At 39.4% G+C, this 17,710-nt stretch overlaps 1 protein-coding gene across 1 annotated transcript in view; it reads right to left on the bottom strand.

Annotated features, from left to right (window-relative positions):
• Positions 1-720: 720 nt before the first annotated feature.
• The window catches only part of CFAP54 (cilia and flagella associated protein 54), a 2,749,537-nt gene continuing 2,732,547 nt past the window's right edge, over positions 721-17,710 (bottom strand). Inside the window, exon 64 of the mRNA XM_044087198.1 lies at positions 721-883. Within this exon, the coding sequence (XP_043943133.1) occupies positions 721-883 (163 nt within the window). The remainder of the gene's footprint in view (positions 884-17,710) is intronic.

The raw sequence follows: 17,710 nt of genomic DNA, 5'->3' as shown, positions 1-17,710 counted from the left end.
AGTAGCTTAGTGATCTAGAGCTCCTGACTAAATTCTGACATATACAGGTATTACTAGACGTAGATATGAAACTGATTCAAAACTAATTTGTGCTTGTATCTAGAGGTTATGTTTGAGTGCCAAAGCATCTTGATGACAGTGTTCCCTAATTGCTATATGACCGCTGTTTTCGTTCTGATTAACACACACACATGACAAGTCTTACTTTTTGAATGTACTCTGATTTGTATCCTCATTGACTGTCTCAACATCATAGCACAAGAAATTTTGACAAAGCCTAAAATAATGGGGGGACAAAGGAACAAAAATAGAGACAGACTTTAAATATTGCTGTTATAAACTTAGAACGTTGCTAGAATAATAGGATCTGTATTAGTATGCATTTTTTGAAGAATATGATGTCTGAAATTCAAATGTATGCCATTATTTAGTTGCTTCAATCCTTGGTGATTTACCAGAAAACAAATTTTGTGCAGAACAAGCTACAAATATGAAACAAAAATCTGGGCATTCTGTAAAAATCTGGGCAATTGAGAGCTATGTTGTTTATGCTAACAAAGCCAATAAATGTAATTGGATAGCAGCTATTACTCACACACGGGAAACAAAATACATCCATAGCCAATTCTGTTGTCATTAAGCATAGAGCCATTGTTTCATTTTAAAAATTAGAGCAGAAAAATATACAGTTTACGTGTGAAAGAAACAGTCATGTTTATTTTAGCAACTTACCTTCCGCTTTCCGTCTTTTACTGTCCTTGCTGAAATTTGTTGTCTGTCTACTTCTTCTACACTGCTTGATCTTTGATTTGAGTCTGTAGAAATTTGCTTTGCCAACTGAAAATGCAGCAGTGCTATCTCGAGATAAGCCCTTTTGATGATCCTAGAAATAAACCAGATATGGTAGACCTAAATTTTGCTTTGACTACTGTTATGCAAACACTGTGTACCTTAAATTTTATCACTTTACTCACTAATAACTAGATCACACGTAGTTCCTGATTTTCAGTGATATTCTGCTTATACTGTAGTTTTAAAAAGCACTGTGATGTATTACAATTTTTTTGTCAAGTTAGATCCGTGAATCCGATATCTTGTGGTAATGTCTGAAAGGGGGTATCAAGTTGTGTGTGTGTGTGTGTGTGTGTGTGTGTGTGTGTGTGTGTGTGTGTGTGTGTGTGTGTGTGTGTGTGTGCGCGCGCGCGTGCAAGTGTGTGTGTGTGTGTGTGTGTGTGTGTGTGTGTGTGTGTGAGAGCTGGTTCAATTGGAGCAAAAGCTAATATTTCTAAAACAAAGTTAAGATCCACAAGAGGAATCACCTGTTTTCTAGTTGGCTTTCTATAACACTCATTTAGAAAACATTTTAAAATGGGAATGCAATAAAAAGGGAGGATCCATGGGCAGACATGCTGAACTGGTCAACAAATGAACCCTGACTGAGTAATAAAGGTCAGAAGATAATAACTCACACATATATTGTAGAACCACAGAAATACTAGCTTTAAAAGGGTCCATGTTCTTGCCTTTGAATCAATTAGAAAATCTTGGTTTTCTTGCCTCCTTTAATATCTGCTGCATATCCTCAGAAAATTGGTACCAAAAGGCTATTAAAATGTTATCATCCAAGCAGTTTGCTGAAGTCGCCTGAAGTTCCAGTGTATCAAACACTCCCTGTTTTGTGTGAGTAGGTCCAGTATGTGAAGAAGCATGTGGTCATTGCTTTAGCCAACTCCAAAAGAAGGGAGAATCATATTTGTCTGGGCCAGAAGGGAGTCACTACAATGATTTTTAGACAGTCCTGAATTTTCAGAATGGCCGTGGGTATCACTTGAAATGGTAGAAAAACATATATGAACATTCCTGTCTAAGGAAGAGAGAATGCATCTGTTTTCCAGGCCTTTTTGCATGGAGTCCTGGAGCAGAATTTTGCTAGTTGGTTGTTGTGAATGGAGGCAAACAGTTCTATCTGAGGTATTTCCCCTGAGATGTTTTTCATAGGTGTTTATTTCATAGGTAATTACTATGCTAATGACTACAGGGGTGGGCTTTTTAAGCCTAGCCATGCTTCCTAAATGTCAGAATCAAACCTTGTACCTTGTGTCTGTAAGGTAAAAACCGTAATCATTATGCCAATTCCCCAACCCACCCCACAGTTCGATCAATTTCTGGAAAACCCCTTGATTCAGTGTCTACTTGTGAGACTCTGTACTGGTTCTGCTTAGCTTGTCAGCCATAAAACTTTGCTCTGACAGGTAAGTTGCCTGTTGAGTGATATTATGTGAAAAACTATATCTCAGGCTACCATGGCAAGTCTGCACCAAGGGTAAAATCTAGTTCACCCCCATTTGTTTAGTATCACATTTCTGTGGTATTGTTTATAACTACCTGTAATGGTCATAGGGATCAGAGATGGTAGAATTAAGAGCATTTATTACTGCTAACATCTCTTTCATGTTTATGTATTTTGGTCTGTCTCATTTGTTTTAAAGACCCTGCACTTTTACTCATAGACACCGCACCTCAAGCAATGTCTGAGGTGTCTGTAATTACAGACTGTGCTGGAGCTGGAAGGGAAACTGGGAGACCTGGATTTAAATAAATCTAGTCTCTCCACCAAAGGAGTTCCCTCTTTACAAATCCCAAAACAAGAATCTGGAAAGTCAGAGGATGTTGTTGTTCTGACCATACTGTCTTTAGGAATCATTTAATTTTTTTCATGTAGAGTTTCATTAGAGGAATCCTGAGAATCATGGAGGCCATGAATCCTAGAATCCTGAAAAACTCCCTTGCAAAAGGTCACTGGAAATAGGCACTTTGTGAATATCCTTGTAGTAGTGAATAACCCGAAGTATAATGCAGAAGACTGAAAGTGTGATCCATACACAGAAAATCTTAAGAAACACTGCAAATCTATTTGTATAGGAATATGATAAATATCTTGTAAATCTAGGGTCACTAAAAAACTTAAACAGGGAATGAGTTGTAACAGGTTATGAAAGGCTACCATTTTGAACTTTGGAACTATCACAAACTAGTTTAGAATTGAAAGATCTAGGACTGGTCTCCATAACTATATACATTCCTCAATAAATGTTTTCCCCTTTCCGAGAAGGAGGGACAGCTTCTAGCACTCCCTGAGTTAGCAGATGCTGAATGACAGGAGGAAAAATGAAGTTTGGTCTGGTGTATGAGGAGGAATCCCATGAAAAGGAGGAAGAAACTCCCACTGCAATCTGTATCTCTTCTGAATCACTTTCAGAAACAATTTGTCTGATACTATTTGTTGCCACAGAGAGAAATGGAGAGACAGATTTTGGGGAAGAATTAAAATTTGCCTGGGTGGGAAGGGGTGGGGAAGTGATTTCAAAGTCATTCAGACTTATTATACTGTCCTTATTCTTCTTTCTTTTTGGATCCCCCCGTCATTGCTTTTTAAATGTCTGCTTGCCAGCATTTTGTTGTTATCTGCCTAGTTTGAATTTTGCTAAAAGGTGCAGAGGGAGCTGTAAACCCCCTGACAAACTTGGAGAAGGAAGGCTGGAAAATTTGAAAAACTCCAAAATCATCTTCCCTCTCTCATCACACTTTTCAAGAACCTCTGCAGCAGATGGTCCAAATACCTCCTCTCTATCTAAGGGAGAATTCAAAATGTCAGACTGTGCATCTTCAGGAAGGTTTTGAGTATGCAAACAAGTAACCCTTCCCATAACAGATCCAGTAACACAGTAATCACAGACAACTTTTCCTTTATATATTTACAAACTCGCTAGAGTAACAGGCTTTATTTTAGTGTGCATTTTGGAAATCTGTTAACTTTGAAATTCAAATGTCTATCTTCATTATTTACTGACTGCAATCTTCATCAATTTATCAGGAAAACTACAAACTTTACAAGGAACAGACCAAAATATGACACAAAAAATCAGAGACATTTCTGCAAAAATCAGAGGCAGTTCAAAGATTCTATGCCCCCCACCCCAGCATATGCATATATACACAAACATATGTGTATACATGTATATATATATATATATATATATATGTATATATATATATATATATATATAGACACACAGACACACACGCACACGCACACACACACACACACACACACACACACACACACACACACACACTCATAACTACCAATCAATCTATCTATATTTGTGTGTGTGTGTGTGTGTGTGTGTGTGTGTGTGTGTGTGTGTGTGTGTGTGTGTGTAAGACTCACATAATGTGTGATCATCAATTACAGCCACTTTTATGGCAGTAACTGTATGCCTTAAGTGTTTGCATCAAAGCCAACTCTGTCAGAAATACTAGGTAAGCAAAAAGGTCTAACTAAGGAAATTATTATTTTTTTGAGCTGTGATACAGAATCGGAATTGCTTATACATAGTAAGGCCTTGATGAGTTTAATTTTGGTGGTTGCCAGAAAAGCAATTACTAGAAAATGAAAATCAAAGTCTAAACCAACTGTACTAGAAGTAGTGAACATAGTAACAGAGATAAAAGAATTGGAAGTGGGATCTTTAGATAAGGGTAGAAGCAATTTACATAGAAAAAATGGGAATTGTGGGAATAATACATGCAGAATAATATTTTGGAGGAGGAATGTGATTTAAGGGAAGGCAGAAATTGAATACGCTATATAATGTTTGAATGAGAATGACTTTATAGTAGATTATATGTGATGTATAATGTTTGCAACTGAACATACGTCAATATGGTTTGTTTTCATTTATACAAATGTATGATTGCCTATGTCATAACTGATAATTTATTAAAGATGTTTCTCATTTAAACAAAACAATGAATTAATAAATACATAAATAACTGCAACACAGAGATTTATATTTTCAACTCACTGTTGTCAGAATATCAAAATATAGTGTGCAACAACATTTCTGCTCCCCACACATCTCAAACTTTTGTCTCAAGAATAAAGAAAGAAGCCAAAAATAAAATAATGGAGGACAGGTGTCGATCATCCCTCTCTAACATAGATGACAAGCAGGTGGGGTATTTTGTTTAGATGCTTTAACAAACAGAAACACATCAGGATGGATAGCAGCATCATAAAATATAAACAAACTAATTAATAGACAGACCTTACAGACATACATGCTTACATCTCAACAGCTTACTACAAAATGACAGTCAGGCTCGCACATGCTTAGTATTTATACACTTGTGCAAACCCTTGGATAGCTTCTTAAAGATACCTACGCACACACTTATCTACATTCTCCCTCTTAAAAAGATTGTCCTTACCAAAAACAACATTAGAAACAAAAAACAATGTTCATGTCCAAGTTGCCATGTATCTGTTATATGATCTGGACATACGACCCGATCTTATAACATAACAATCTGAACTGAATTTAGCAACAGGGACAGTCTTTGATGAACAACTCTTATCATGAACTTCAGGATTCGTCATGAGAAGAGGAATATCCTCTGGAAGTTCCTCTGGAATTGGAACACTGGACAACTCACTCTGAGATAAACAGTCTTTCTCACAGGCTATGTGCTGTGGTATAGGCTCATACACTGGCATCAAATGTTTCCGATTCCGCCTAAATTCTGCTCCTTGTGATTCCACAATGTACAATCTCAGCTCTGGGCAAATACTTTTCACGACTCCAATCCGATCACAACCTTTAGATGTTTGCATCTTTACCACTTCTCCTTCTGATAATGGATTGAATGGCTTGCTGGTCTTATTGTAGTAGGACTTCTGGGTTAAACACTTCTTCAACAGATTGGTTTTCACTGACATGTTGTTCTTGACACATGGAACTAACAATTCATTACAGATTGGTAATGTGGTTCTGGTTTGTCTCGACAGAAGTCTCTGAGCAGGTGAACCAAGATGTTTATCACAAGGAATATTTCTGAGATTCAAGAGATTCAGGAAAACACTATGGTCTCATTTTGACTTCTCTAGTAACTGTTTTGCACTTTGAACTGCACATTCTGCCAAACCATTTGACTGTGGATACTCAGGGCTACTCGTGACATGAGGAAAGTCCCATTCTTCGGCAAATCTTTTGAACTGTTGGCTTGTAAATTGTGTGCTATTGTCAGAAATAACTTTGTGTGGACTACCATGGACTGCAAAATGATGCTTCATATTACAAATGACAGTACTGGGTGCTAGGTTAGGAAGTAGGTCACACTCAAACAAATTTGAGTAAGAGTCTACTAACACCAAATAATGTTGACCATTCCACTCAAAATGTTTGTGGCTACCGTCGACCAAAGTACTTCAGGAATTTGGTTTAGCTGGAGTGGTTCTTTCTGTTGATGTGACTTAGTACTATTGCACACGGAACAGGTTAAAAGTGCTATCTCAATGTCTTATGGCATAGAAGGTTGAAATACTAGTCCTCTCACCTTCTTTTGGCAGAGTTGGTTCCTGGGTGACCACAATGCAAGATAGCAATGTACTCTTGTTGCAAGGACTTTGGAACAATTACTTTTGGACCTTTCATAATGATATCATTGTCAGAAAAAAATCCCATCTCTGTATGGAAAGTAAGCTTGCACATCTTGAGGTAAATTGGATTGCTCTGATGGCCATCCTTGATTGATAAAGTGGTTGAGATTTTGTAAAACTGGATATGTGGCTGTGTGATTTCTCAACTCATCAAGATGTGTGGAAGAAAAATTTCTCACTTCCATGACTTCAAAATCAAGGTTCTCATTCTCAGATTGTTCAGTGGTGTTTCTGGGCGATCTGGATAACGTATCAGCAAGATAAATAAATTTGCCTTTCGTGTAGACAAGAGTGAAATTATACTTTTGCAATTTTAGCATCATGCATTGCAAGCTGGCTGGAGCTGAATGCATAGGCTTTCTCAAGATAGTGACTAGAGGATGATCTGGTTAGGTCTACCATAAACACAATAGTGGAACTTTGAACATACAAACACAATTGCCAAAAGCTCTTTATCAATCTGAGCATACTGCAGTTCAGTTTGGGTAAGAGTTCTCGATGCACAGGCAACAGGTTGATCCTCTTGTAGAATGACTGCACCAAGACCACATTTTGAAGGATCACACAAAAGAGTAACTGGCTTGTGGACATCATAGTACCTGAGAGTTGGTGGACCAGCATTTTTCTGTTTCAGGACATCAAATGCTCTTTGGTGTTGCTCTAACCAAGACCAGGATACATTTTTACGTCTTAGCTCTCTAAGTGGTACTTATAGTTGGCTCAATTCTGAAATGAATTTGTCTAGATAGTTAACCATGCCAAGAAAATGTTGCAGGGCTTGAACATCATCTGGAGCTGTCATCTCAAGAATGGCTGTTTGCTTTGAAGGGTTTGGTCTTATGCCTGAACTAGTAAATAAATGACCAACATAAGTAACCTCTTGTAGCCTGGATTTGCATTTCTGTGGATTAAGCTTAAGATTCACTTGACATGCTCTTTCCAGAACTTTTCTGAAGTTTCTGTCATGCTGTGCTTCACCATTACCTACTACTAGTATGTCTGCTATAACAGCACAAGGATACCCATAAAAAGGTTGCTCCATTGCACGTTGAAAGACTTCATTCGCAGAATATATCCAAAATGGCATTCTTAAACATCTGTACCTTCCAAACAGATTACTGAATATACTTAGCAAAGAGGATTTCTTGTCAAGCTGAATTTGCCAAAATTAACACTTTGCATCTAAGACAGAAAAAACATTGGCATTTAGCATCAGAGCTGCTACTTCTTCGACTGTGTACTGTGCAATGAGTTTTTTTTTAGTGCTTTGCTCAAATCTTATGGATCAATACATATTCTGATGTCATCTGAGTTTTTCTTATGAGCTACCACCATGGAAGAAACCCATTCAGTTGGACTTGATGAACCTACTGGACAAATCATACCTTGTCGCACCTTTTTATCTAACTTGGGTTTGACTCTGTCCTGCATGGCTATTGGAACTCTTCGAGCTGGCCTGATAACAGGACTGACATCTGGGTCTAACTTCATGGAGAACACAACTGGAAGCTTCACTAATTTGTCTTCGAAAAGATCAAAGGTGGAAAAATGTACTGGGTGAAATTAGAGTAGTGGTCTTTCAAACTAACTTAGAGGACTTCCTTATTAAATGAAAGCAGTCCCATTTTCAAACTGTCCCTGAGCCCTAATAATGACTGGACGTCCCTCTTGACCACATAAAATAACAAGTCATAACATCTCCCAGCAGAGTAACATAAAAGCACTACTGAGCCTTCAGTCTGAATTTCTTCACCATCATATGCAACAAGCTTCGCACACCTTGCCAAATCAAGCCTTTCACTGTGACACACACTAGTAAATGTTTCTGCTGACATAACATTCCACTTGGAACCTGTGTCAACTTTGGGTTTTCCATTTATGTGAACAGTGCAGAATATTTCATTCTTTGCCCTTAAATATACTGCATTAACTGTTTTATGAAGCACTTATACACCATCAACATAAAGAGAAAGGTCATGGCTTTCTAACTGATCAACTCGTTTCTTAAAATGTTCCTTTTTAATAAAAGAATGTGGGACTTTTGATTTACAAAGCCTCTTTAATTATTCCACTTATTACATTTGTGGCATTGCTGACCAAAAGCTAAACATTTTTTCCTTTTAGAATCATGATTTCCACCACAATTACTAAAGTTGGTAATGAAACTGGGTGGGGGCCCATGCTTTGATTTTGCAGACTGTGCGAACTTTGGAATTTGCTGGAAAGCTCTGGGGTTTACCAGTGGGAGCTGCCAGGGCTACAGTTGCTGCTATGTCCTTGGGCCTGTTTCTTTTAACCACATGCTGCATACTAATGTGCTGCATACTATTAACATGAGCTGTGGAAGTTACTGGAAGCAAGCATCTCTCATTTGTAAGAATATGTGTGTGCTTTTCTGTGAGCTTGTATATCTAACAAATCTCAATGGCCTTATTCAGAGTTAAATCACTATCATGAAGCAAAATCTTTCCCACAGCATCATCTTTAATACCACACACAAGTCTGCTTTTTATCAGCTCATCCCTTAAATAACCAAATCTGCACATTTTACCTTTTTTCTCAAGTCAAATTATATATGCTGCAAACGTTTCACCAGGCTTTTGATCCCTTGTGTAAAATAAGTGCCTTTCCATTGCAACGTTTGCCTGGGGTTACAGATTTCTCTAAATTTATGTTTTATACACTCAGGGTCCTTCCTTGACTCAGCCAGTACAACAATATGACAGTTTCTCCCTTTCCTGCATAGACAGCAGGTGCATACACAAATGAACGTTCCTTTTCTATGGTTCTGACCCAGCTAAGTTAAGCAGAAGAAATGCCTTTGTAAGATCATCTTTATCAGAAAATGCAGCCTGTATGAAAATGTCCTACTCTTGCTCAAATACTCTCCAGTTCTCTACAACATTATTGTCAAACACAAGTGCACTGGGTTTTTGAAATGTATGCCATGCCCATAAAGTATGCACAAACACAATGAAAATGTAGCCCTTGCAAACGTATGCACAAACACACTGAAAATATGGCCCTTGTAATTATAGGTTCATAGGTTCATAGGTTTATACTAGGCTATCTGCCCTAAGGCATTTATAAGCCTAGCCCAAAGTTTTGTGGCTTACGCCACCCCTTATATGAAAAAATACTGTGCCCATTAGTTTGTTGTGCCTCTGTCCAGCAGTGACACAGAGATGATTCCCGGGGTAAACCTACGATCTCCCATCCACAGGTCAAGATTTCTCTTGAACAGAGCCAGCGAGGTGCACTGCCTCACATGGACCGGGATTTTATTCCACAGCATAGGGAGTCTCTGAGTGATAAATCTATCCCTCCAGCACATCCTATTTATATCCGTGCTAAGGTTTAAGTCGCTTGCTCTAGTGGTTTTGGTGGATTTGATTTTTTGAGGTGGAGCATGTCCATCAATTCCGGGTTGGACATGGCCTTGTATGTCAGGCACATGTCACCCCTGAGCAGACGGTATGCGACTGAATAGAGCTGGAGCTTCTTCAATCTGGCAGCATATGACAGATTTTGGAGTCCCTTTATCCTTTTGGTGAGGAACTTTTGGGGTCTCTCCAATTGCTGCAGATGTCGGGTGAGATACATCCCGAATGGGGCATTGTACTCGATCATTGGTCTGATAAGTGAAGAGTACAGGGGAACAATGACCTCACTAGATCTGGATGTGAATCCCTTCATGATCAGGTGGGCAATGTAGAAGGTCTTTCTAACCACTTTAGCAACGTGAGTGTCAAAGAAAGGCCACTGTCAACCTGGGTCCCCAGGTCCATGATAACCTCTTCTGTGCTTAGTGGATTGCCACCTATATGGTAGCTTGGGGTTACCTTGTTTTTCCCAAAGGGTATGACTATACATTTTTGGCGTTTAACTTCAGGCCATGGCTCTGGCACCAGCTATCTGTTTCCGTGAGTCCCTTCTGAAGGATATCCGTGTCCGATGCACTTTCCACTATGGCGCCCAGTTTGCAGTCGTCTGCAAACTTTGTCAGCCAAAGTCCTCCCATGTTGGCCTGTACTTCTGAGAAGTAGATGCCGAACAATAGGGGGCCAAGGACCGAGCCCTGTGGGACACCACTTGTGACTGGCTTGGAGTCTGACATAGCGCCAGCAACCCTAACCCTGTGGGTTCTGTCCTTAAGCCAGTTTGCAACCCATGTTGTGACATATGGGTTTACATTTAAGCTGGTAAGTTTTTCTACAATACCCGAGTGGGGTATTGTGTCGAAAGCCTTTGCGAGGTCAAGGTAGGCTGTATGGACTGCCTTTCCCTCATCAATGGCCTTGGTGACTGTTTCGAAGAAGTCGACCAAGTTCAAAAGGCATGAACTTCCCTTGACGAAGCCAAACTGGGTCGGGTCCAATGTCTACAAGTCCCCTATATCTTTGTTTATGAGCTCCATTATGATCCTCTCCATAGCTTTGCAGACTAGACTTGTTAAGCTTATGGGGCGGTAATTACCAGGGTCCGTAGAGGCACCGCCTTTGTGGAGTGGGACCACAGTTGCCGTACACCACTCCTTGGGCACGTATCCTGTGGTAAGGCTGAGATTAAACAGCTGCCTTATGTGCGGGTTTAATTCCTCATTTAGCTCGTGTAGCACACAGCCGAGGACACCATCCGGTCCCATTGATGCTGTGTTTTTAGCTTTAGAGAGAGCAGCTTTCACCTGCGCATTTGAGATGTCTGGGAGGCTACACTCCGCTGGGATAGTTATCTCTCCTTTAGGGGGGTGAGAGGGGTGAAGTTTGCACTGAACCTGTCTGCCAGTATGTTGGCAATGTCTGTGGGTTCAGTGATTTTTGTATCATTTTGGATTAATTCTGAGCATATCTGGGAGTTTCCACCCAGGTTCCTAACATAGCTGAAAAGGCCTTATGATTGTCCTTTGAATCCATGGCAATTTTCTCTCAAAATTGGCCTTAGTTGATTTTATGAGTGCTCGTATTTTTTACTAATAATGATCAGGGTGACTTCCCTTTTATGGATTTTGTTCTATCATGTAATAGCTTTCTCCTCTTATTGTAAAGTTTGTTAATGGCTGGGGTCCACCAGACTGGACATTTGCCCTTTGTGGAAAGAGTCTTGGTTTTATTTGGGATTGCCTGATCCATGCAGTCCTGGAGGTGTTCATAGAAGGCATTTGTAAGGGCTTCCGCAGCTTGGGTTGTGGTTTCCACTGGCTCAGGGGCCTTGAAGGATACCACACCAATCTTGAGTAGTGTGAAGTTTGCTTTAGAGAAGTTCTTCACTGTGGTCTTTTTTGTTTGGGGTGGGGCGGATGTGGATTTCCAGTGAGATTAGTTTATGATCAGATCTCACCAATGAGGGATATACTTCCGGTGTGGAGCATTTTGTCCCCATGTTTGTGATAATGAGATCTAGTATATTTTCTCCTCTCGTGGGAACAGTGACTAGCTGTTCCCTGGCATTTGGATTTATGAACTCCAGGAACCATTGGGCTAGAAAGTTAGGGCTTGAGTAATGTTCCTAGTCTATATTCGGGTAGTTGAAGTCACCCAATATGATGGTGTTTGGAGATACATTTATACCCTTAAATAATTATAATAATAATATAATAATTATAATACATTTATATTTATTATGTATGAACAAACTGTTTTGTGAGCTTGTAATAACATTCAAATACACAATAAATTCCTCAAAATACTATATTTTCCAAAATATTTTGTGAAATAACTTTACTGTAAAACTGCACAAACATGCAAACACTTTATACACTTCTGATTACTCAAATATAATTAATACGAAAAATACATGCTTAGTGAAAATGTGCCCGTTTCTTCTTATTTTATTTGTTTTATGCAATTTGGACATTATTTCAAACATTTTCTGTAGTAATTCAAATATTTTTATCAATATTGGACATAGTTTATTTGAATATTGTTTAGGGCGTGATATATGCCTCGTTTCATATTTTGCAAATAAGAAATAATTTGAGCAAGTTTTAATATCTAAAATTTATTTCTGACCTGATTTGCGAATTATGCGTGCAGTAGGGATGATTCACTGCTGTATGTTCCCCTAATAGGTTCATAGGTTCATAGGTTCATACTAGGCTATCTGCCCGAGGGCATTTACAAGCCTAGCCCATAGTTTTGTGGCTTACTCCACCCCTTTAGTATGGGGAACTATACCCATTATTTTGCTGTGCCTCTGTCGAGCAGTGACACTGAGGTAATCCCTGGGGTATATCTGCGATCTCCCATCCATTGGTCAAGATTTCTCTTGAACAAGGCCAGCGAGGTGCTCTGCCTCACATATACCGGGATTTTATTCCACAGCATAGGGAATCTTTGGGTGATGAATCTATCCCTCCAGCACGTCCTATTAATAGCCGTGTCGAGGTTTAAGTCTCCCACCCTTGTGGCTCTGACGGATCTAGATTTTTTGAGGTGCAGCATATTCATCAAATCTGGGTTTGACATGGCCTTGTATGTTAGGCAAAGGTCACCTCTGAGCAAGCGGTAAGCGACTGAATAGAGCTGGAGTTCTTTCAGTCGGGCAGCATAGGACAGATGTTTGAGACCCTTTATCCTTTTGGTGAGGAACTTTTGTGGCCTAATGCCGGCTGCGTGCCTCTTGGACTCAAATGGAAGAGACTGGAACTCTTTCTGGCAACAAGTCATTTTGGCCATACTTCGTTTACCACTATGCCCTTTTAGATATGCCACTTCTAACACCATGTCCTTTAGACATGCTACTTCTGACTCTATGTTGCATGTCCCTCTCTAACATAGATGACAAGCAGGCTAGGTATTTCGTTTAGATGCTTTAATACATATAAACAAATCAGGTTGGATAGCAGCATCATAAAATATAAACAAACTAATTAACAGAGAGAACTTACAGACATACATGCTTACATCTCAACAGCTTACTACAAAATGGCAGTCAGGCTCGCACAAGCTTAGTATTTATACACTTGTGCAAGCCCTTGGATAGCTTGTTAAAAATACATACACATGCATTGATCTACAACAGGGAACCAGAATCTGGAACAACTATTGCCTTTCTTTACCTAGAAACGTACTAGGATAACAGGCTTTGCATTAGCATGCTTTTTATTTTTGTAATTAATCCTTTTATTCATTTTGCATAATTTGAGATCGGCATTTTTCTCTAGCCTATTTTCTATGCCCTTGTGTCATTCACATACACAGGATCACACACAAACACACACACACACACACACACACACACACACACACACACACACACACACACACACACACACACACACACACACACACACACACACACACACACACACACACACACACACACACACACACACACACACACACACACACACACACACAATACAAATTTCTTAACCCTTCATTTCTGCATTGGTTTTCCTGCTATTGGTGTTCCAGTGAGACCACTTTTGGCTACTAGTACAATCACTCATACAGACCACATACATTACATGGCAGTTTACATGATGCATACTGCCAACACAATCTGAAATGCTAATGAACTGAAGATCATTTTTCATTGTAATATATATGTTGCATACATGTTTTATGCCATGCTACACTGAAATAATGCATTTCTTGGCTTAGTTTATACCACAGTCCTCTAAGTTTCCTTAAAAAATGTTTACAGATCAGGACAAAATTTGATACTGTTTTGAAATAGGGTACTCACTCATTTCAGCACAAATATTCTGAAGCCCGCAAAGTACATAGCATCTAGAGATTTACATATGTGTATGTGCATGTGCAGCACATGCACTTTACTTGGTGATCAGCCTGAGCCAATAAGACGCTCTCTTTGCTGCTTCATACTGGTGCCCAGAGAGACACTAATTGAATAACATTTTGGACATTTTCGATAGTCGTTTGATTGGTAGAATAAACCTGATGACATGTACAAGCTGGACCATTTCCAAATAGCCTTTGAAGCAAATTAAGATATTTTTTGTTTGTTTTGTTTTGCTTTGGATCTTCTTAGAGCTGTACATGTATAAAGTTGTATGGCTCTTCTAAGCAAAACAAAAAGTTGAAAACCTGATTATTTTTAATTTTAAAATAATAATCAGCTTTCTAAGTTTAGCAAACTTTTCTTCTGAACTGGGGGGGGGGGGGGGCAGTACCATAAGCTGCCTCTGATATGGTGGCAACACTATGCTCAAATGAGAGAGAGTTATCCATCCAAGTACATAACTCTTATGACCATCTCTGTCTGAAGAGGAGAACCATTTATAATATATGAGGTGGGAGTAGTTTTTTGCTGAATGCTACTATGATGTATTTTTTGCATTTAACTTGAGACCATTTTCAATATACCAGGTATTTGCATATTCCAACCATTGCTGGAGATGTGTAGTATCAACGGATGAGTGGATAACAGTACCTAGCTTATGGTCATCAGCAAACTTGATCACCCACACTTTGAGAATATTGGCTTGGTTGTCTGCAAAACAAATGCCAAACAGGAGATGGCATAGCATGACTCCCTGTGGCACCCCACTCGTTAAAATGTTACATTCAGCGAGTGTACCAGCACCTTTCCTTACATGAAATCTGGTGGATAGCTTATTTGCACTCCAACAAACAAAGGATGGGTTAATATTAAGTTTGTCTATTTTTTTCAGTAATTCCAGCATACAGAATTACTCAGATGTCCTTACTATTTACAACAGCAAAAGGTACTTTTATACAGTATACTTTAATCTGAATACAACATTCTGAGCACTAGAATGCACAGAATTTAAGTTGATGGATTTCTGTGTTTGACCAGGAGAATCCTTCTGTTAGGAATATATACTATAGCAGACATGTGTGTGTGGCACCAGGTGTCATAAGTCTCCCAGATTGTGACATTTTCCTAAAAGATACATTGCTAAAATAATGAATACCAAGGTCACACAAAAAAACTAATCAGTAAAAAAACAAAAGAAAAATCTAGCCAAGCTAGATTTTTCACTGTGTGATACATGGAAACATCTTGCATTAGAGGATATACGGGATATATACAAATGACCCCATAAGGACATTAGGTGTTTCAGCTGTATGGCAATTCTGAACGTCCATGACTTTTTCTTTTTAAGTCTGTTAAGGACAAATTCAGGCCAATAAAGAAAAACCCCACTAGCTGTGGACTTGCATGTTTCAGCCTTCTTATGACCTCATCAGCACAGCATAAGTGGAATGTTTGGCTAACATTTGGAAACACGGGGTTGTCATATCCAACCGATGTTCATTATCATTACTGACCTAAATTTGTCCATAACTGGCTTAAAAAGAAAAAGTCATGGACATTCAGAATTGCCATACAGCTGAAACACCTAATGTTCTTATGGATCATTTGTATATATCCCATGTCTCCTCTAATGTAACAGATACATTGCTGGAAAACTTATGTAGCTTTATGGTACAATTTCTGGAGTCCTGTTTTACTGAGAACCAATGAAACAAAATCAGTTGAGAAACTGAAACTGGAAACATGTTTTGCATGAGTGTGGCAAGTACACCACATCTATCATAGAGGAGGATTTACTGTCTGCATCTCTTATTTAAAATCATAGCTCTGAGGCTGCACAATATCTTGCTAAATTGCAATGTCTCTAACTTTTAGCCAGTTCACTGAGGTTGGATCTTTTCAGCAGGTCTCAGTGAAACAGGATATAATAAAATTGGTAAATAGCTGAAACTCAGGACCCTTTCCAAATGTTCTTTGTGCGTTTAAGGCTTTTTTAATGCATTTTCTGCTGCATCCATTTTAATGCTAAACACACTGCTCTCATTTATTTGAGTGTTATGTGGACTGATGATGATTCCCAGAATGAGAAAATACCATCTGACCACACAGAGAAAGTAGCTTGGAGAGTCTGCCCTATCAAGCTGTCATCTAGATGTGGCAAAATCTGAATGTGCTGTGTCCTTCACAAGGCAGAAGCTGAAGCTAATCACTTTGTAATGACTCTTCAGACTGTGCAAACATCAAATGAAGGGGGAAAGGGAGGCAGCAAAAAACTATAAGTGGCATTGGCCCAACTGAAATCTTGGGAACTGCCTGTGCGCTGAACATATAGAAATGTATATAGGGACACCATGTCCAGCATGATTATCCAAGCATGTTGTCATATTAGGTGTAATTGTCCTGCAGTTGTTGCCACTTGTTTTGCTGTTGCTCAAACATAATTGTTCTCTGTGGGTTTTACTTCACAAGCCTGAAAGCTCAAATGCTCAAATCTCACAAGATCAAGCCCAAATGCTCAAGTCTCATAGGTTCATAGGTTCATACTAGGCTATCTGCCCTAGGGCATTTATAAGCCTAGCCAGAGTATGTTTGGCTTTCACCACCCATTTTAAATTAATTTTGCTATGCCCTTTTTCGAGGTTAGTATACTGTGCCTCTGTCTAACAGTGACACAGAAGTGATACCTGGGGTAAACCTACGATCTCCCATCCACTCATCAAGATTCCTCTTGAAGAGAGTCAATGAGGGACTCTGCCTAACCTGGACTGGGATTTTATTCCAGAGTGAAGGGAGCCTCTGGGTTATGAATCTGTCCCTCCAGCATGTCCTATTTATTTCAGTGCTGAGGTTCAAGTCTCTCGAGCGTGTAGCTCGATGGGATTTGGATTTTCTGAGGTGCAGCATGTCCTTTAATTCCGGGTTAGACATGGCTTTATACGTCAGGCACAGGTCGCCTCTGAGCAGGCGGTATGCCACTGAGAAGAGCTGGAGTTTCTTTAACCGGGCAGCATATGGCATCTGTTTGAGCCCTTTGATCCTCTTGGTGAGGTACTTTTGGGGACTTTCCAGTTGCTGCAGGTGATTGGTAAGGTACATCCCAAAAGGGGCATTGTACTTGATTATGGGCCTGATGAGGGATGAGTAAAGAGGCACGATGACCTCTTCTAATCTAGATGTGAATCCCTTCATGATTAGGTGGGCTATATAAAATGTTTTTCTAACCACTTTGGCCACGTGGTTGTCAAATGAGAGATTGCTATCAACTTGGGTCCCCAGGTCCCTAATTACGTCTTCTGTACTTAATGGATTACCACCTATGTGGTAATTTGTGGGCACTTTGTTTTTGCCAAAGGGGATGACTATACACTTTTGGCGTTTAGCTTGAGGCCATGGCTCTGGCACCAGTTGTCTGTTTCTATGAGGCCCTTTTGGAAGATGCTTGTGTCGGCTGGAGAGTCGATT

This window comes from Protopterus annectens, chromosome 11.part0 (genome assembly GCF_019279795.1).
Source record: "Protopterus annectens isolate FY-2018-M chromosome 11.part0, PAN1.0, whole genome shotgun sequence".
Classification (NCBI taxonomy): domain Eukaryota; kingdom Metazoa; phylum Chordata; order Ceratodontiformes; family Protopteridae; genus Protopterus; species Protopterus annectens.
The sequence above is the reverse complement of the archived record's forward strand: the minus strand, read 5'-3'. Positions and strand labels throughout refer to the sequence as shown.